Consider the following 20,957-nt stretch of genomic DNA (forward strand, 5'->3'; position numbering starts at 1 on the left):
ACACCAAGACATATTATAATTAAAATGGAAAAAGTTCAAGATAAAGAGAAGAAGCTAAAGGCAGCAAAAGAGAAACAAAGAGTCAGTTACAAAGGAACCCCCATAAAGCTCTTAGCTAATTTCTCTGCAGAAACACTGTCAAACAAAGTCATGAAAGGGAAAAATCTGCAACCTAGGATACTCTACCCAGCAAGACTATCCTTTAGGCTAGAAGAAGAGATAAAGGATGTCTCAGACAAGCAAAAACTAAAAGAATACAGCAATACTAAACCTAACCTAAAAGAAATATTGAAAGGTCTTCTTTAAATAGAAAAGAATCAAGAATCTATAAGAAAGGGAAAGTCACAATAGGAATGGCAAATGTATAAAAGGATTGAAGACCACTTAAATAAGCCAGTACACAGATTTTAAAAAATCAGAAAATTTTTGTAAAAGTGTTTATAACTACAATTAACAGCAAAAACATAAACATTAAGATGTAAAACAGGACATCAAAATCATGAAATATGGGGGAGGGGATTAAAATTGTAGATCTTTTAGAATGCGTTTGAACTTATATGACTACCAGTCTAAAGCAAGTAGTTATGGGTTAACATACTTGAAAACAAGGGTAACCACAAGTCAAAACCATACGACAGATTCACCAAAAACAAAAAGAAAGCAAGTCAAGCATAATACAAAAGAAAACCACAAAAAGAAAAACAAAAAGAAGAAATGAACAAGGAAGAACTACAAAATCACCTTGAAAACAAGGTTTAAAAGGGCAATAAACATATATTTGTCAATAATTACTTAAATGTCAATGGACTAAATAAATGCTCCAATCAAAAGACACAGAATGGCAGATTAAAAAAAGGAAAAGAACCTACAACATGCTGCTTACAAGAGACTCACTTTAGGGCAAAAGACATATGTAGATTGAAAGTGAGGGGATGGAAAAAGGTATTTCATGCAAATGAAAACAACAAGAAAGTGGGGGTAGCAATATCCATATCAGACAATACAGACTCAAACAAAGTCCATAAGGAAAAACAAAGAAGGACACTATATAATGATAAAGGGATCAATACAAGAAGAGGATATTACACTCATTAGCATATTCACCCAGTATAGAAGCACCTAGATATATAAAACAAATACGAACAGACATAGAAGGAGAAACTGACAGGAATACAGTAATAGTAAGAGACTTTAACACTCTACTGATGTCAATAGACAGATATTCCAGGTGAAATTAACAAGGCAACAAAGATTCTAAATGACACAATAGGCCAGTTGGATTTAATTGATATCTACAGGACATTACATCCAAAAAACCCAGAATGCACATTCTTTTCAAGGGTGCATGGACCATTCTCTAGAACAGACCACATACTAGGACACAAAACAGGCCTCAACAATTTTAAGAGGATAGAAATTATTTCAAGCATCTTTTCTGACCACCACAGTATGAAACTAGAAATCAACCACGAAAAGAAAAAAAAGGTAGAAACAAATCACATGGAGACTAAACAACATGCTACTAAAAAAAACAATGGGTTGATGATGAATTCAAAGAGGAAATCAGAGAACACCTTGAAACAAATGACAATGAAAATACAGCCTTACAAAATCTATGGGATATAGCAAAAGCAGTTCTAAGAGAGAAGGTAATAGCAATACAGGCCTTCCTTAAGAAACAAGTCTCAAATAAACAAACTGTCACCTAAAAGAATTAGAAAAAGACCAAACAAAACCCAAAGTCAGCAGAAGGAAGGAAATAATAAAGATCAGAGAGGAACTAAATAAAAATAGAGATAAAAAACAATAGAAAAGATCAATAAAACCAAGAGTTGGTTTTTTTAAAAGATAAACAAAATCGACAAACCTCTAGCCAGGCTCACCAAGAAAAAAGAAAGAGGACCCAAACAAAATAAGAAATGAAAGAGGAGAAATAACAACCAATAGTGCAGAAATACAAAAAATCATAAGAGAATACTATGAACAGTTATATGCCAACAAATTGGACAACTTAGAAGAAATGGAAAAGTTTCTAGAAACATATAGCCTGCCAAAATTGAGTCAAAAAGAAACAGATAATTTGAACAAACCAATCATTAGAAGTGAAATAAAATCCATAATTTAAAAATTCCCTGCAAACAAAAGTCTAGGAATGGACGGCTTCAATGGGGAATTCTACCAAACATATAAAGAAGAACTTATACCTATCCTTCTCAAACTATTCCAAGAGACTGAAGAGGAGGGAACGCTCCCAAATTCTTATGAAGCCACCATCACCCTGATACCAAAACCAGACAAAAGCACCACAAAACATGAAAATTACAGGCCAATATCTTTCATGAATATAGATCAAAGATCCTCAACAAAATATTAGCAAACCTAATCTAACAATACCTAAAAAGTGTCATGCAGAATGTTTAAGTTGGATTCATTCCAGGGTCACAAGGATGGTTCAAATAAGTAAATCAATCAATATGATACACCACATCAACAAAATAAAAGACAAAACCACATGACCATCTCAATAGATGCAGAAAAAGCATTTGATAAAATTCAACATCCATTCAAGATAAAAACTCTCACCAAAGTGGGTATAGAGGGAACATAACTCTACACAATAAAAGCCATTTACAACAAACCCGCAGCCAACATCATACTCAACAGAAAAAGCTGAAAGCCTTCCTGCTAAATTCAGGAATAAGACAAGGATGCTCACTCTCACCACTTCTATTCAACACAGTATTAGAAATCCTAGCACAGCAATCAGACAAGAAAAACAAAAGGTATCCAAATTTGAAGGGAAGAGGTAAAACTGTCACTATTTGCAGATGACATGATACTCTATATAGAGAACTCTAAAGACTCCACACAAAAACTATTAGAACTAATAAATGAACTCAGCAAGGTAGCAGGATATAAGATCGATATACAGAAATCTGTTGTATTTCTTTACACTAACAATGAAATATCAGAAAGTAAAAGAAAAAAAATCCCATTTAAAATCATGTCAAAAAAAAATTGGAAAAAACTTTTAAGCAAGGAGGTGAAAGACCTATACATTGAAAACTATAAAACACTGATAAAGGGACTGAAGATGATTTAAAGAAATGGAAAGGTATCCCATGCTCTTGGATTAGAAAAATTAATATTATTAAAATGGTCATACTACCCGAAGCAATCTACAGGTTAATGTAATCCCTATCAAAATATCCATTCCATTTTCACAATACTAGAACTAATAATCCTAAAATTTATATGGAACCATGGAAGACCCAGAATTGCCAAAGCAATCCTGAGGAAAAAGAACAAAGCTGGAGGCATAACCCTCCCAAGATTTCAGACAATACTACAAAGCTACAGTAATCAAAATAGCGTGGAATTGGCACAAAAACAAATAGATCAATGGAACAGAACAGAGAGTCCAGAAATAAACCAACACATCTATAGTCAATTAATCTACAACAAAGGAGGCAAGAACATACAATGGAGAAAAGGCAGTCTCTTCAACAAGTGGTGTTGGGAAAGCTGGATAGCTACATAAAAATCAATGAAATTAGAACACTCTCCCATAGCATATACAAAAATAAACTCAAATGGTTTAAAGACCTAAATATAAGACATAATTCCATAAAATTCCTAGAAGAGAACACAGGCAAAACATTCTCTGACATAAATTGTAGCAGTATTTTCTTAGATCAGTCTCCCAAGGCAAAAAAAAAGAAAAAATTAAAGCAAAACTAAGCAAATGGGACCTAAACAAACATAAAAGCTTTTGCACAGCAAAGGAAACAATCAACAACAAAAAAAGACAACCTACGGAATGCAACTGACAGGAGTTAATATCCAAAATATACAAACAGCTCCTACAACTCAACAGCAAAAAACCAAACAATCCAAACAAAAAATAGAAAGAAAACTTGAATAGATATTTTTCCAAAGAAGACATACAGATGGCCAACAGGCACATGAAAAGATGCTCAATATCATAATTATTAGAGACAAATAAGTCAAAACTACAATGAGGTATCACCTCACACCTATCAGAATGTCTATCATCAAAAAGTCTGAAAACAATAAATGCTGGAGAGAGTGTAGAGAAAAGGAAACCCTCCTACACTGCTGGTGGGAATGTAAATTGGTGCAGCCACTATGGAAAACAGTATGGAGGTTCCTTAAGAAACTAAAAATAGAACCACCATATGATCCAGCAATCCCACTCCTGAGCATATATCCAGAAAAGATGAAAAACCTAATTCAAAAAGATACATGCACCTCAATGTTCATAGCAGCACTACTTAGAATAGCCAAGACATGGAAACAACCTAAGTGCCCATCAATAGATGACTGGCTTAAGAAGATGTGGTATATATATCTATATACCACATATATGCATTATAATATATTATATATATAATATTCCATTGTGTATGTATATGTATAAACACCATGGAATATTACTCAGCCATAAAAAAGAATGAAATATTGTCATTTGCGACAACATGGATGGACCTAGAGAACATCATACTAAGTGAAGTAAGTCAAACAGAGAAATACATATGTAGAAACTAAAAAATAATACAAATGAATCTATATACAAAACAAACAGATTCATAGACACAGAAAACAAACTTATGGTTACCAAAGGGGAAAGGGAGGAGGGGGTAGGGATAAATTAGGAATATGCAATTAACAGATACAAACTACTATATATAAAATAATTAGCAATAAGGATTTACTGTATGACATGAGGAACTATATCCTGTATAACCTATAATGGAAAATAATCTGAAAAAATATATATATATAACTGAATCACTTTGCTGTACACCTGAACCTAACACAATATTGTAAATCAACTATACTTCAATAAAAAAAAAGTAGGAGGGTTAAAAATGGGTAAGAGATTGATCCAGAAATAAACGGGAGAAGACACAAATATATATAGGGATTGAAAAAGGGAATATAACCATGGATTCAGCAGGTGTAAAAAGAGATGAGTTTACTGTGACTAGCTTTATGCCAATAAATTTGAAATATAAGACAAATGGACAATTCCTAGAAAAATGTAACTTATCAAAAATAACTCAAGAACAAACAGAAAACTCACATGGTATTATAACTATTAAGCAGTTTAAACTTCTTCCACAACGAAAAATACCAGGATAGTTTGGTTTTTACAGAGTACTAAAGAGGAAGGAGCTGCAAAGAGAAACCCAGAGATCTTCAAAGGGTTTCCAGTACTCAACAAAGTACTGATCAGTTTATACTTGTCTAAGGAAACTACCCAAGGCCAGGGAAAGAACTCAAAGGATGAAGAATAGTGACTATTCCTACCAGCCACACTGGAAAACCTTATAAGTTGTTATTTTAACAGGGAGCTCTACAGTAAGAAGCCTTGGAAGCAGTTCAGACAACAGTAAATAAAGCCCTCCCAGGAGTTCCTATCTCCTTCAGATCTCAAGAAATTACAGATGTCTGTGACCAAACTCATAGCTGATTGGAATTTCTGGCAACAAGACTACAGCAGTATTTGTTGGCCACTGCACTTTTGGACACAAGGACTCCTCCCTTTGTAGGCCCTGCTACTGCTAGCCTGTTACTGGGCCTAATGAGACAGACTGTCTCACTAAAAGAAAAGTCAGGGGGCTTCCCTGGTGGCGCAGTGATTGAGAGTCCGCCTGCCGATGCAGGGGACGTGGGTTCGTGCCCCGGTCCGGGAAGATCCCACATGCCGCGGGGCGGCTGGGTCCGTGAGCCACGGCCGCTGAGCCTGCGCGTCCGGAGCCTGTGCTCCGCAACGGGAGAGGCCACAGCAGTGAGAGGCCCGCGTACCGCAAAAAAAAAAAAAAGAAAAGTCATGATTCTCCAACCTAATATCTTATTGTGCCATGGGTTCTCTTTGAACTAAATTCCCATGAAGTAGGACAAACTCCCAAAAGTTCCATTGTCACATGGAAATTTTACCTCCAGTTAAGGGCCAAACCTGGCTCCTAAAGCCTTAGCCACTTCCGCAAATAAATGGCTGCCCATCCATTAGACCTGCAGTTTCCAAACAGTGGTAGAGGTGTCCCTGCACGCTCTAGCAAATTCACAGGGGTACCAAGGGATATTTTAAAATTTCAAGACAAACACAGCCCGACTTGATATCTTTCAGACACTGCATGAACTACTAGCTTTAGTTAGAACACAGTTTCAAAGTTATGTTACATTCTATTCGATAACATCACATATTTGCAAAGCTGGGTTTTTAGCAATTGTTGTGAAAAAAAGCAAGTATATGTGAAAAATCAGTGTGGATCAGGAAATAAGGTGGTATCTAATCTGACACCAAGGTTTGAGAAGCTGTGCAGTCAGTGTCCAATAGGCACATACATCCCATTAGCAAGTCACTGTGGTTAAAAATGAAATAATAGTTCTTAAAACTTTTTTTATATATTACTTCTTAAAAAACAGCTACTAAGATATTAGGACATAAATATTTATTGAGTTGTTTGAGTTTACTTAATAAATGGAATTTTTAGGCATTTATTTTAGCCTAGGGACACTCTGAAAAAATTATGACAACACTAAGGACACCGTGAACCAAGAAAGTCTGAGAACCTCTGCATTAGACAGAACAAAGCCTCACCTACTACTTTATCCAAACTATTGGCTCAATGGGGGCCTTACCTGTAAGACTTCACACCTGAAAAGACAGCTGCCATGCTGTGACAGTCTATGGAGAGGCCTATGTAGTTAGGAACAAGGGAGGCCTCCAGCCAACAGCTCATGAGGAAATAAGGCCTTAGTCAACAACCCACTAGGAACTGAATCCTGCCATCAACCATGTGAGTGAGCTTGGAAGTACATCTTTCCCAGTCAAGTATTATGATGACTGCAGCCTTGTGAGAGATCCCGAGTCAAAAGACCCAGGTACACTGAACCCAGATTCCTGACACAGCAACTATGAGACAATAAATGTTGTTTTTAGCCACTAAATTTTGGAGTAATTTGTTATGCAGTGATGGATAACTAATACAGGTGTGAGGGTCAGTTTTATGTATCAACTTGTCTAGGATACAGTCCCTAGTTATTCAATCAAACATTAATCTAAGTTGTTGCCTTGAAGGTATTTTGTAGATGGGATTAAAATCTATAATCAGTTACCTTTATATAAGGGAGATTATCCAAGATAATCTGGTGGGCCTGACACAATGAATAGAAAGGCCTTAAGCGTTTAGGCTTCCCAAAAGAAGAAATTCTGCCTGTGGGCAGAGCTTCAGTTCATACCCAGGAATTCCAGCCTGCCCTTCCTGACAGCCTGACCTATAGATTTCAGACTTGTCTTGCTAGCCCATACAATAATGTAAGCCAATTCCTTACAACTGATTCTGTTTCTCTGGTTGGAAGCCTTGACTGATACAATCAGCATGAACAAGTCTGGTGGGTGAAAGTCTGGAGGGGTTTGGTAATGAAGAGTTCTCCCTTTATAGGAAAAGTTCTCCCTTTTCCTATAAATATGGAATAAACAGTCTGAACAGCCTTCCAAATGTTCTTGGCATTGATTCATAATGTGAATTTCTCGAGGTGATAGATATGTGATATGTCACTTCCTATCTGGTTTATCTATACGGAATCTTGTTGAATCCCCAATCCCAGACAACAACACAGAAACTTTGCTACTCCCAAGGAAGGCTAAAAGAGTGTCCATCAGAACGAATGAAGGTACTTATATTTGATGAACCCTCAAGTGCTGGGGGTGGATTTATAAAAAATAAATCTGGATAGCTCTGTAGGTTCATCTTCTTTCCCCCTTTTGATGGCTTAGCAGAGAGTTGCCTCAACAGGTCTGAGTAAGCTCAACAAAATAGACTGACACCAGCCACTGGAGTTCAGGGGCTCTTCCTTTCGAACAAGATTACTTTTGCAGTCAGGGAACACTGATATTCCCTGCCCCCATGACTCTATTAATATGTAAAATATATTTACATATATACCGTCTGGTCCCTCTCTATGGAAATACTGTCCAAAATACCAGATGATCTATGACCAGCCTGTTCAGTAAAATAATGAGAGTTCAGGGGATGAGGTATACTCTGCTATTTCTCTGCTTATAAGTTTTCTTCCAATAAATCATATTATATCTACACTGTAAGGTGCATGAAATCTCAAAGCTATGGCTTCCTACCAGGTATTTATAATTCATCTATAGTCCTCCCAATCCAAGTGCAGTTTTCAGATGGGGTCATTTTAAACGATGAGGAATGTAGCCTGATTACACAGATGACATTCTACTTTTATCAAGTTTTCTAGAAAAACAGTATAAAAGAAGGTCAACCTGCGGTAATTTTCCCATTAGGACAGATCAAGGGTTTTGTTACCATTTACTTACTCCCGTTATCTTGGATTACTACGAGTATCTTTGACCACCAGGAATTATCCTCTCCACTTCCTAACCAACTGAACTATTTTCTTTAGCTAACTAGCTTTGGTAAGGCCCACATACATTTTTATCTTGAAAATCACAAGCAAGTTGAAAGTAACAGCACAGGACTGCGTCAGCACACTAAATTTAGCACAGTATAATTTTTTAATCACTTTCATAGATGCTGCCTTTTTACATCCAGAGGTATAGTCAGTCACAGTGGAACAAGGTTCTGATTATATCCTCCTGGCTTGAGCTTTTAAAACCCCTGGTTATTATCCTTCATAGTGTTTCAAACAGCCTAGCTTTAATGATCCCTTCAGGGTGTTTTTGATCCTGAATTCCCATTAGTTACCTCCAGATGGCAGCAGAGGGCACTGGTCAGACTCCAGCTTAGAGGTAAAGCAACACAATCAAGTGCAGGGGCCTGACTTTGCCAGAGCTCTCCAAACAAATAGCACAGGTGAGCCCCCACGGAGGTTTTCCCTTGTGGCTGGTTTGAACATTAACCTGCTGTGTAGCCTCTGCCTGCCTTTCTGGGCAGGCCCGCAGAAGTTTGCCCACTCTCCTCCCCTTTCCTCACACTGGGCTCATAACACACTTCCCCATGTAGGTCTGAGACTTGGCTCATTCTGAATCAACCCAGCGGCTCCACCCCTTTTGTTTATCGTAATGCTACTCACAAACATGAACTCTGTGGGCTCCACTGCCCACCTCTGTTCATCAACCAGACACGAGTGACTGATCTGGCCTACTGCAGCTACCGTAGCCAGGGTTTCTGCAGAACCAATGGCTCCAGAAATAGCATTTGGCTGAGTGCATTAGAAGCACCAAAAGTGGTATCATTTTGTCAGCCCAGCTGCAACTGGGTTTCTGGCTATAATGTGCTGGTAAAATTGGACAGGTTCTGGGGTGGAGAACGGGGGTTCTGACTTGCAGGGTTTGCTGATGTCCGTGGTATAACTCTCATCCACGGCCAATTTCAAGCCATCGTGATGTATGAGGAATTGCCAAGAGATATATGCCCACAGTCAGCTCCCGTAAGCTGGTATGAACTGGCTCCAACTGGCTTCGTTTTTGGTCAGGTCCAGTGTATGGCTGGGCGAGGGAAATGGGCACTCTTCCTCTCAACATAAATTTGCTCGCTTCAGTCTTCACCTGCCCCCTCAAGGAGAACAGTTGGTCTAACTTCCAACTCAGGGCCAGGACTAAGGTGAGGCGAATGACGTGTTTAGAGCGCAAAATTTAAGAAGGCACTCGCTCTTAGGATCACGCAGGTGCAGGTTGTGCAAGTATATGACCCTAAGCATGAAGACGTCCTTAAATTTTGTGCCCCAGGGATCTCAATGGCCACATAGCTTCTGCCATTAAATCAAAAGTGGACCAGCTCCCCTCCCCACTCCATCTCACAGGTATAATCTCATCAGCACTTCTCTACCTGTTCTTTTTTATCTCATAATGCACTGGCACATTTGAGTCAAGGTCTAAAAGTCTATCCCACTTCCAAGGCCCTACTTCAATACTCGCTCTGTTTGACCAGCAGCTATAGTTTGGGGTTCACCTAGACAATCACACTCATAAGACCCCAAAAGGCATCCCCTCACCAGTTTACTCAGTTTTGCAGAAGAATGAAAGGCAGGGAACACAGCATACCTATTAAAGGGTAGCCTGAGTGATACACCTTCAATGCAAGTCCTCACAGCAGTCCAGGGCTGTCCTTCAGTCCCCAGAATGACATCTCAAATACAAGAAAACAAGGTTACACAGGTGGGTGCAGGAACTATCCTAGCTCAGTAGCCTCATGCCACACATAGAAGACAACATCTCTTATATCAATCACGCCATGAGTACTCCAGGACTCAGCAAGAAGAATACCTCAGTATGTCACACCACATTCAGGGATGCCCAAAGCTATGGCTTCCCTCCAGGTATTTATACTTCATTCACAACCTCGCAGCTCAGAGGCACTGTAACGGTCAACGGTTATGTTTACCATTAGGCAGTGTTGTATGGTTATACACCTGTCATTCCACCTTTAGTAGATTACAGAGAAATAGTGCTAGAAGAAGATCAACAAGAGGCCATTTTCATAAGAGGAAGGAGAAAGGGTTTTGTTAACCCTTTACTCATATACCCCAAAGCACAATACCATAAAATTTCAGAACGCTGGCGATAAAGAAAATATCCTAAAACCTCCCAGAGGGCAAAACAAGTCTCATTCAAAGTTTTAGTAATTAGAATGGCTTCACACTTTTTAACAGCAGCATCAGAAACTAAAAGACAATGAAGGAACATCTCCAAAATTCCAAGGAAAATAATTTCCAAGACAAAAATACAAATCTACAAACTATTATTCAAGGTCTCAAAGATAGATTTTTCAGGTATACAAAGTCTCAGAAAATTTGCCTCAATATCTCTTTTCTCAGAAAACTTCTGAAGAATCCCTACCCCTTCCAAACTAAGGAGTAATTCAAGAAAGAGAAGGAAATCCAAGATATAAGGGATTCCTCATAGGGGAGAAGCAAAAGAAAGTCTCAGAATAGTAGTGAGGAGAGATTTCAGGATATTTTCATAAAGCAAGATGATGGAATCCAGGAGTATATCCAGAAAAAAAAAGAGAGAGTATCTGATATACCTAAATGTATTAAGAGGAGATTTATATTTCTAAGGATTCAGGGGGTGAATTATTGATGGGATATAAAAAGCTAAGGAAACAGAAAATCATACAACTAATAACTCTGAGGTAAAAGTAGTACTTCAAAACAAAACGGTACCAGTCTTTACTACACTGGGAGAATGGGAAGGGGAAAGGCACAAATGTTGAGGAGGGTGGTGGTGATCAGATTCTTCTAATTCCCTTCTCCCCTGCCTCCCTACACGACAGAGTCTGGAAAAGCTAATTACCCTCTTTGCAAGATTTTCTTGTAGTTACAGACGATCAAGTAGCTGTTCTGGTCGATGATATGCAATCAGAAGTCTACTCGGAATTTCTCGGAAAGCTTTTACCCTCCTGATTAAACAGGCAGATTTGGCTGCCATCCTCCTATCCTTTCTTTTTGTCTTGAACATGGATTGACGCCTACAGCTGCCAACAGTCACACTGAAAACATGAATCAACAAGCCAACATGCTCAAACTGGTGGACGACAAAGAGTCTGAGTTACTAATGACGTAGTTCAGCCCCTGTACCAACTCTGGACAGCCCACCTCCAGACTTCCAATTAAATGAGAGCCACCAGGCAGGTTTTGTTCCTTGGCCTATACCCACTAGATGCTAGCAGCAACTAAAGATGATCATGACAATTAAAAATGTTTCCAGCTATGGTCAACTGACCCTAGTGGGCAAAACTGTTAGCTGAGAACCATTACCTTATATTAGTATTTTGGTTTTTTAACTTTCAATAATACCGTAAATGTATTATTTTGATACAATTAAATTATGAAAAAAGAAACTAACAGTATGAAAAGAGCTAGATGAGAGACCACCAATGTTTTGTCTCCTTTTAAAACCTCCCAATTTTCTTCCTGACCTCTCCCTGGGCCTAAGAGTCTCACTCCTTCTTTCCCAGACGTGCACAGACAGAACAGAGACACTTACCACCTAGAAATGCACACTCATAATGGCTGCAGGTCTTGTTTGTGCTTTGAAGGATAAGGTTATTGCCAGTCCCATCCTGTGACACATGAAAAACCTCATTCAGGGGTATTAAAATAATTCTTTCACTTTCTTTATCAAAAAATTTTTCAACGGCAATTCCAAAGCACGTGTTGATGGTTAACAGAACGTCTTGGTCATTAGCAACTTGAGGTTTGGTTGAATATGCCAAGGTGAAATGGCCAAATCGGACTTGGTTTAGTCCTCCAAATGTAAATAAAGTAGTCTGCCTTACGCTATACACCACGTTTTTGTAACTGTTCTCACAAGGTCTTCTCAGCAACTGCAGAGCTTTCGTCAGGTAAAAATGAAAAGCTTTGAACTGGAAGCCATAGACATAATCTCTTCGAGACTGGCCAGCCATTTTCCCAGCTTCATTGAACAGATGGTAAAAGGAGGTTTGCTCTTGAGCTTCAGAAACATATGCCATCAGGGCTATTCCATGGTTATCCTTAAAACCCATAGGGAGAAAGAGCTGAGTCTTCCGAGCTTCCCACTTGGCTTCTGCATTTTCCCACACATCTTCCAAGAGCTGGAGGCTTGCTTTTTCCTCCTTGAGCAGCTGGGGAACATATTTGAGTTCCATCCTGCCAGTGCATTTCAGGTATTCGTCATCAAATGCATTGTCTGCCATATCTAACATTTCAGCTTGTACCTTCAAAGGAAAAGGACATTAATACTCTTGAAATAAAAATATTCGGTGTACATCATTTCTCTCAGTTTATCGCATCCACCCCCTCATGCCCAGACTCTCTCCCTTGCTTACAACCAACTTTGGGTATGTTTTTACGTAGGAAGTATCTTCCACTGCTAATGATAACTTTTCTCACATATTTGTATGAAAGAGTAAATGACCATGCCTACAACTCATTCGTTTGAACCCTGTGGTACAGAGGAAAGAACAATGAGAGTGAAACTGAGGAAAATGGGTGGCAGTCCTGGCTTTGAACGATATTCTTAGCTAACTTCCTCAACCACTCAAGACTGTTGAGTGAATCTGAAATATCTTGTGTGAAACACTTTACATGAAGGATAAATATATAAAGGCAAACATTACCCCTCTGGCTCTGAGGATGCCCCCTCCCCCTTGTCTGTGTGGTTCAGCTAGGACTGATTCTGCATCTTCAGCCCCTATGATAAGCAACGATGCAGGCTTAGAGACCAGAGCACTCCCAGAAAAACAAAAGGCTTTCTTTCCCTATAACCATAAGCTCTAAGGATAATATTGGCTTGTGGCAGCCAAGAGTTATCCATTTAGTCCCATGGAGAATCCTGTCTACAAATAAAGCCAACAAAGGAAGGTTTGCAGAGCTGAGAGGTGAAGAGAGAGATGAGGGCCTGATAACATTACTTAAGGCCTGAGTCTAGCTTTACCTGGAAACGGTATGTTGCTTCAGTCATAAGAATCAGTAAATTCCCTATTTATCTGAGCTAGTTTGAATTTTCTTTCCGTTACAAGTGACTGGAAAAGGACTAAGCATCTTTAAATGACACACATAACGTAAGAAGCAGGGCAGTGTGGTGTAACGAACACTACTAGCTTTGAATCAGATAGATCTGGGTTCAAATTCCATTTCTGTTACTAACTGGGTACTAATTACTTATGGGAAAGTTACTTGACATTTCTGAGCTTCAATTTTTTTCGTCTAAAAAATGGGGATAACGTGAGGAAATAATATCTTAATTGCAGGATTGTTGTGAGGATTAAGTGATATAATGAATATAGGCAAAGTCCTTAGCCCCATGCCTTAGCCCCAAGGCACATATCAAGCCTTCAACGAGCTGTGGTTATTCTTATCATTTCGTAAGAGGAATATATGTACAGTCTTCCCTCAGTATCCATGGGGGATTGGTCCCAGGAGCCCCCGCAAACACCAAAATCCACAAATGCTCAAGTTCCTTATAAAACTGGCATAGTACCGCCTTCCCCGGCGGTCCAGTGGTTAAGGTTCCGCGCTTGCACAAACCAGGGGTGCTGGTTTGAACCCTGATCGGGGAACTAAGATCCTGCATGCCATGTGGTGCAGCCAAAAAAAAAAAGGTGCAGTACAATGAATACAGGGGGCCCTCTCTATCTGCGGGGTCATGCGTGGACGGATATGGAGGGCAGACTGTATTATACTGTAAGTTCCTCAAGGGCACGATATGTATCACAGTTATCTCCTGAATTCCAAGCACCTAGCATAGCAACTGGCAAAATATTTAGCTCAAGTGAACTAAGTAAGAACCCTGTGCTCAGGCCTATGGATCAAAACACAGGATGAGCACATCTGCCCAGAGACACCATCTAAGGGTTTCTACAAGTAAAAGGGTAATGCCCTCCATATCATTGTCTCTTTCCACTACTCTATACTTGTATAGAGTATATAGTTGCTATAGTTGCTATAGACTATATACAACTATATGCAAGTATAGAGTATATAGTTGCAACCTCAGTTGGAGACTTTATAGAAACACTTAGCCAGGATCTCTTAAAGTTGCAGGCTCCATGTGAATGATTCTTAAAGCGTGTGAGTGTGTGTGTGGAAAGGAAGAGGCGGTGCAGGGAACCAACTTAAGCAAGCAGAACATAACTTGGTTCCATATCCCACACTATCTCCTTCTCACTATCTCTCTTCTCCCCTCATAGTCAAACTTCTTCAAAAAGACATCTATCTTTGCCATCTCCGTTTCACTTCCACTCATATCCCAACCCTCTTCAATCCGGTCTCCCACCCCCATTCCTCCATCCAAGTAGCTCTCACTAAGGAAACATTTCTTCTTAGACTCCTTTGCAGATCTAGCATATTTTCGTTGGCCATTAAACGCTGGTGTTTCTCAAGGCTACTTATTTTCCAACTCTCAGTTCTACCCTTAGGCAATTATATAAGACCCATAGTTTCAGTTATCATCTAAATACCTCTGACCTGTCCTGTAAGTGCAAGATCTGTATAGCAACTGCCTACTTAATAACTCCACTTGAATTGCTCAAAGACCCTTCAAACAAAACAATCTAAGACCAAGACCAAACTTATAATCTTACTGCCTACAGCTACCATCAACCTAGTCCTTATATAAAACCATCTATTCATTTGTGAAATTTTCTTAGATTTCTCCTTCTCAGTCACCCCCTGTGGCCACTTCATCGTTAAGGCCTAACAAACTTCTCCAGAGTGCTTTCTGTATGTGAAGCACTAAGTGTTCATATATATTAATTCATTTAATCTTCATGGTAACCCTGTGAAGTAGGTAGGTACTATTATTCGTTCCTTTTTTAAGGGTGAGGAAACTAAGGCACAGAGAGATTAACTTGTTTGGAATTGATATTTGAACCCAGGCAATCTGGCTCCAGAGTCCGTTCTCTTAACCAAAGTGTTGTGTTTCTGATGATGAAGATCACTGACATTTATGTAGCACTTTTTAAAAAAAGAGTTTAATTTTGTCCTCATAACAACCCTTATGAAAGGCTGGGCAGGCAATTCACAACACCGTTTTACGAATGTAGGAATTGTGTTGGCATCAGAAACGGTCTTGATTACCAGCCACAGAATATTCTGCTGGGGAAGTCACTGAGACCCTGAACTCCTGGGTCTGTAGGTCACTTTCTTGAAATGGGAATTTGAGCTTCATGAGATCAAATCATTGCCATCTCCTAGCCAAGAAATGCACTTTCGTCCACAGCACAGAATGTACCAGAGTGCATCTTGGGCGCCAATGCCTAATTTATGTTCAAGACTTCAACATCTTATAAGACATCACACCCTGAAACCACCACCCCACATTCCTCACACCATATCAAGGGTTGATCCAATATGATCCTGTCTTTCCCCCTGTGCCTCTAACTAGTCTCTGCATGTCTAATTTTAGACATCAATTCTTTCTGGCCAAAGGCCACTGCTGATTGTGTGTTCTGTATAGTGAGTACCTTGAGCACTGAAAAAGCCCACAAATGCCGCCACAATTCAGGGGAAACTGAACGGACAAGGAACAGGTACAAAGGCTAGGTGAACACACTGATTATATTTTCTTCCTCTGAGTTATCCATTGAAACAAAATCCTATATGGATGAAATTCAATTACCAAAGGTTTATTACAAAAATGTAAAAATGACATAAATGGTTAAAAAAAGAAATTGGTTAAACAAATTATGAAATATTCATAAAACAAACACATCAAATTTATGTTGCAGAAGAATATTAAAAAGGCAAATCAAAACCACAGTGAGATACCACCTCACACCCATTAGGATGGCTATAAAGATAAGGAAGAAAAAGGAAAATAGGGACTTCCCTGGCGGCGCAGTGGTTAAGAATTCACCTGCCAAGGCAGGAGACACGAGACACAGGTTCGACCTCTGGTCTGGGAAGATACCACATACCTCGGAACAACTAAGCCCGTGCGTCACAACTACTGAGCTTGTGTGCCACAACTACCGAAGCTCACGTGCCTAGAGCCCATGCTCCGCAACAAGAGAAGCCACCACAATGAGAAGCCTGTGCACCGCAACAAAGAGTAGCCCCCACTCACTGCAACTAGAGAAAGCCTGCGTGCAGCAACGAAGACCCAACACAGCCAAAAAAAAAGGAAAATAGCAAGTGTCAGCAAGGATGTAGAGAAATAGAACCCTCATACCCTGCTGTATAAGTAATTAAAATGGTGCAGCCACTGTGGAAAAGTTTGGGGCACTTCCTCAAAATTTTAAACATAGTCACATGACCCAGCAATTCTACTCCTGGGTATATACCCAAGAGAACTGAAAATATATGTTCCCACAAACAAAAACCTTTGCATGAAAGTTTGTGGCAGGACTATTCATTCATAAGAACAAAAAAGTGGGGCCAACCCAAATGTCCATCAATTAATGAATGGATAAAAAAAAATGTGGCATAACCATGCAATGGAATATTATTAAACAATAAAAAAGAAGGATGTGCTAATATACACTGCAACATGGATGAACCTTGAAAATGTTATGCTAAGTAAAAGAAGCCACACAAAAGGCCAGATATTGTATGATTCCATTCAGATAAAATGTCCAGAATATGCAAATCCATAGAGACAAAGTGCATCCCAGGGGATGCAGGGAAGAGGGAATTGGGACTGACTGCTTATAGCTACAGGATTTCTTTTTTGGCATGATGGGAATGTCCTATAATGAGATAGTGGTGATGGTTGCACAGAATAGTGAATATATGAAAATCACTGAACTGTACACTTTAAAATGGTATATTTGGGGGACTTCCCTGGTGGAGCAGCGGTTAAGAATCCACCTGCCAATGCAGGGGACACGGATTCAATCCCTGGGCCAGGAAGATCCCACATGCCGCAGAGCAACTAAGCCCATGTGCCACAACTACTGAGACTGCACTCTAGAGCCCACAAGCCACAACTACTGAGCCCGTGTGCCACAGCTACTGAAGCCCGTGCGCCTAGAGCCCATGCTCTGCAACAAGAGAAGCTACCACATTGAGAAGCCTGCACACCGCAACAAAGAGTAGCCCCCGCTCTCTGCAACTATAGAAAGCCCACGTGCAGCAACGAAGACCCAACACAGCCGAAATAAATAAATTAAAAAAATTTTTTAAGTAAAATGGTATATTTTTATATGTGAATTATACTTGAATTTTTAAAAAGTCACACTGCAGACCAGATAACAGAATATATAGTGATTCTATAAACAATATATCAGAATATTAAATTTAAAAATGGGTAAAATTTTAAGAATTTAACACATTTTAAAGAACGTACTTCAAATCAGTGGACGAATACTCATTCAGTAGTGATGTGAGAGCTAACAATGTGGCGGGAAATATCAGGTGAGATACCTGGCTCATATTTTACATAAAAATATGATAGGGACTTCCCTGGTGGCGCAGTGGTTGAGAACCTGCCTGCTAATGCAGGGGACACAGGTTCGAGCCCTGGTCCGGGAAGATCCCACATGCCGCGGAGCAACTAAGCCCGTGCACCACAACTACTGAGCCCGCGTTCTAGAGCCCGCGAGCCACAACTACTGAGCCCATGTGCCACAACTGCTGAAGCCTGTGCGCCTAGAGCCTATGCTCCGCAACAACAGAAGCCACCGTGCTGAGAAGCCCGTGCACCGCAACGAAGAGTAGCCCCCACAACTAGAGAAAGCCCGCACACAGCAACGAAGACCCAACGCAGCCAAAAATAAATAAAATTTAAAAAAATATATGATACAGAATGTTTAAAGATTCAATTGTAAAAAACAAAATCATAAACTCTCTATCAGAAAAAAAAAGAATACTGAATGTGGGAAAATAGTCACTATATAGTTTAATGGAAAACATGTAGATAAACATTGCAGTGTCATCTTATCTGAAGAATAATACATATTTTTAGAATATCTGATGCCATGGACAGACACCTGTAGCACAATATTAACTTAAAAAGGTAAAAAAATACTATGTATAGTGTGAATCCATTTTTGTAAATTACAAACATAAACACATAGAAGAAAACTGAGAAGAATACACACCAACAGACTGAGTCTTTCCCTCTGGGTGGAAGATTGTGGATGATTTTTACTTTCCTCTTTTTGATTAATTTTAATTTTTCAATTTTCTACAGTTAACACATATCAGTGTGTAAAAGATAAGATCTACTTGTAAAAAACTAATTTACCTACTCTCTCTGTTCTCATTTCTATCATCAACCCACACAAATGCCTCAGGCAACCTTCTATCAAGAGTTCCCATTCCAGTGACCACATGCTTCCCATTCCTAACATTACCTGGAAGATGTCCATTAGAATCATAGGTGCCAGCAGCATGGTGACCATTTCAAAATGTCCTGCCTTCATTTTTCTCTTCTAAATTAAAAAGAAAAAATTCCAATTTAGTAGACTTAAAGAAAAGGTTTAGGGAAGTAGAACAGGATGACACACACTATATATATTTTTTCATTCTGGGTAAGAGTGGGTATCATAATGGTTAGGAAGTGATTATTAATAAATTTCCAATGGCTGGAAGGGTCATTAGACTTTGTCTGGTGGTCTAACACCCTCATTCTACAGATGAGGAAACCAAAGCTCAGAGAACTTCAGCAGTTTGCTCAAGATTAAATCTGTCCATTTCCATTCTCTTTTAGACATGTTGTCTCTCCCACCATAGTCACTGGTAGTCATTTTTTCTTCCTATCTCTAAATCTCCCCTCAGCATACATAGGAAATCACAAACTAAAAAACAACCGTTTCGAATTGGTCCCCTAGATCCCAGTCTCCAAGAATTCTCCAGGAGTTAGTATCCACGCATATCATCCATTCTTTGATCCTCTTTGCAAACCAAGTCATGCCCATTTGGCTAGGATGGAGGCCAGTAGTGGTAAAAACCAGGTTATCCGAGGCAATCTGCTTCTCCCAAATATTCACATTTAAGAGAAGCCAAGGATAAAACAAGTGTCTTGCATAACTTTCTGAAGGCAGGAATAAGAAGGAAATGGGTAGGAAGCAATTCTAGTAAGATTATATAATTCTATTGGCTGAATGCCCAATATTCATCCCGAAGTTCATGAGACAGGAGCAGGTAAACAGGAGGGTAAGAGGCCGTCAAGGGCTGAAGCTGTCCCAGAGCCATTAACTGATTCAATTAAAGACTGGTTTATAGTTCCTTCCACATACCTACAGCAAAGTTGACATGGCTGGAACTGAACTGAAATCTCTTTTTTTTAATCCTACCAATCACCATATTATGGCATTTGAAAATGGGGAAGAACAGCACAGGGGAAAGAAGATAGTCTTCCCTTTGGCCCCAGATCCCCATCTTTATTCAGGAGCAGTTTCTTTCACTAAAGATAGTACAAACATGCCACTCTTGTGTGAAGCTTCCCTTTAAAAAAAAAAGATTTGGAAAATAATACTTGACAGATAACTGTCACAAGGCAGTATGTACCAAGCAAGCTCTGAATCAGGATTTTCTTGAAAATTCTTCACTTCCATAGTCTGAGTGTAAATAAGTCAAAATGTTTACCTGGCTTTTCTGTCTGTGGAGGTTTAAATGATGCTAGGTCTCAAACTGTTTCCCCAGTCTCTCAGTGGTGGTGAGCGTGTCTTCAGGATAGGAGGCTGTTGACACTGAGAGCTGAGAAGGGAATGCCTTTCTTTTTATAAACATCCCCAGCAATAGCTTGGCAGTGGCACATTACCTCATTTGTGTTCTGCTATTTATATCTGCCCCCCAGACTATCCCTTGGAATCATTACTGTTAGCACATGAAATCTCCAAGAGGCTTGTAAAGCCACAGCAATTCCCTCTAACCACACAGCGTGTTCAGCTCTGAGCCCTCAGTTCTGGGCTTCTCAGAGAGTGATCACTTCCCATTCCTAACCCTTTGACCCTTTGACCCTTTGACTCTGAGATGTCAGACTAAAGCAAGGATTTTACCCTAGCTAAATGGTTCGCATAACTCAGGGAACTTGCTGTGTTAATCACTGGCAATGGTGATGGCTATCACCATTCACTCAACTGGCTTACTGTATTTTAGGTACTGTGCCAGGTGCTGGGACACACAAGTAAGTGAAATAAAGCTGAAAAGCACTCAAACTAACAAAAGACATGAATATGCATACTTAACCAGAATACATGTTAAGAATCTTAGGTACAGGCAAAGCCCAGTGAGAACACTAAGAAGGGAAGGATTTGGTAATATCTACAACTATAGCTCTCATTTGAGTAAAGTACACCTAGTAAATATACTGACTGCAGTGCTGAAGAATACTTAAGAATTCACTGACTATGGATATAAAACCGTGAAATGTCCTAGGAAATTCACGCATATGTGTATCAAATTAATTAATAGAATATTTAGAAAGTAGCAATATTCATAAAAGCCCCAAACTGCAAACCATCCAAATGCTTATAAATAGTAGAATGGATAAATTGTGGTGTATTTATACCATG

At 39.4% G+C, this 20,957-nt stretch overlaps 1 protein-coding gene across 1 annotated transcript in view; it reads right to left on the reverse strand.

The window, feature by feature from the left end:
- Nucleotides 1–20,132, reverse strand: part of ART3 (ADP-ribosyltransferase 3) — a 36,819-nt gene extending 16,687 nt beyond the window's left edge. The window contains exons 1-3 of the mRNA XM_029235958.1: nucleotides 20,029–20,132; nucleotides 18,795–18,872; nucleotides 12,002–12,713 (exon numbers count right to left, since the gene is read on the reverse strand). Coding sequence (XP_029091791.1) covers nucleotides 12,002–12,713; nucleotides 18,795–18,863 — 781 coding nt within the window. The 5' untranslated portion in view covers nucleotides 18,864–18,872; nucleotides 20,029–20,132. The remainder of the gene's footprint in view (nucleotides 1–12,001; nucleotides 12,714–18,794; nucleotides 18,873–20,028) is intronic.
- Between the last annotated feature and the right edge of the window lie 825 nt (nucleotides 20,133–20,957).

Source organism: Monodon monoceros, unplaced genomic scaffold (genome assembly GCF_005190385.1).
Source record: "Monodon monoceros isolate NGI ecotype Baffin Bay Population unplaced genomic scaffold, NGI_Narwhal_1 Super_Scaffold_20, whole genome shotgun sequence".
NCBI classification, from domain to species: Eukaryota; Metazoa; Chordata; class Mammalia; order Artiodactyla; family Monodontidae; genus Monodon; species Monodon monoceros.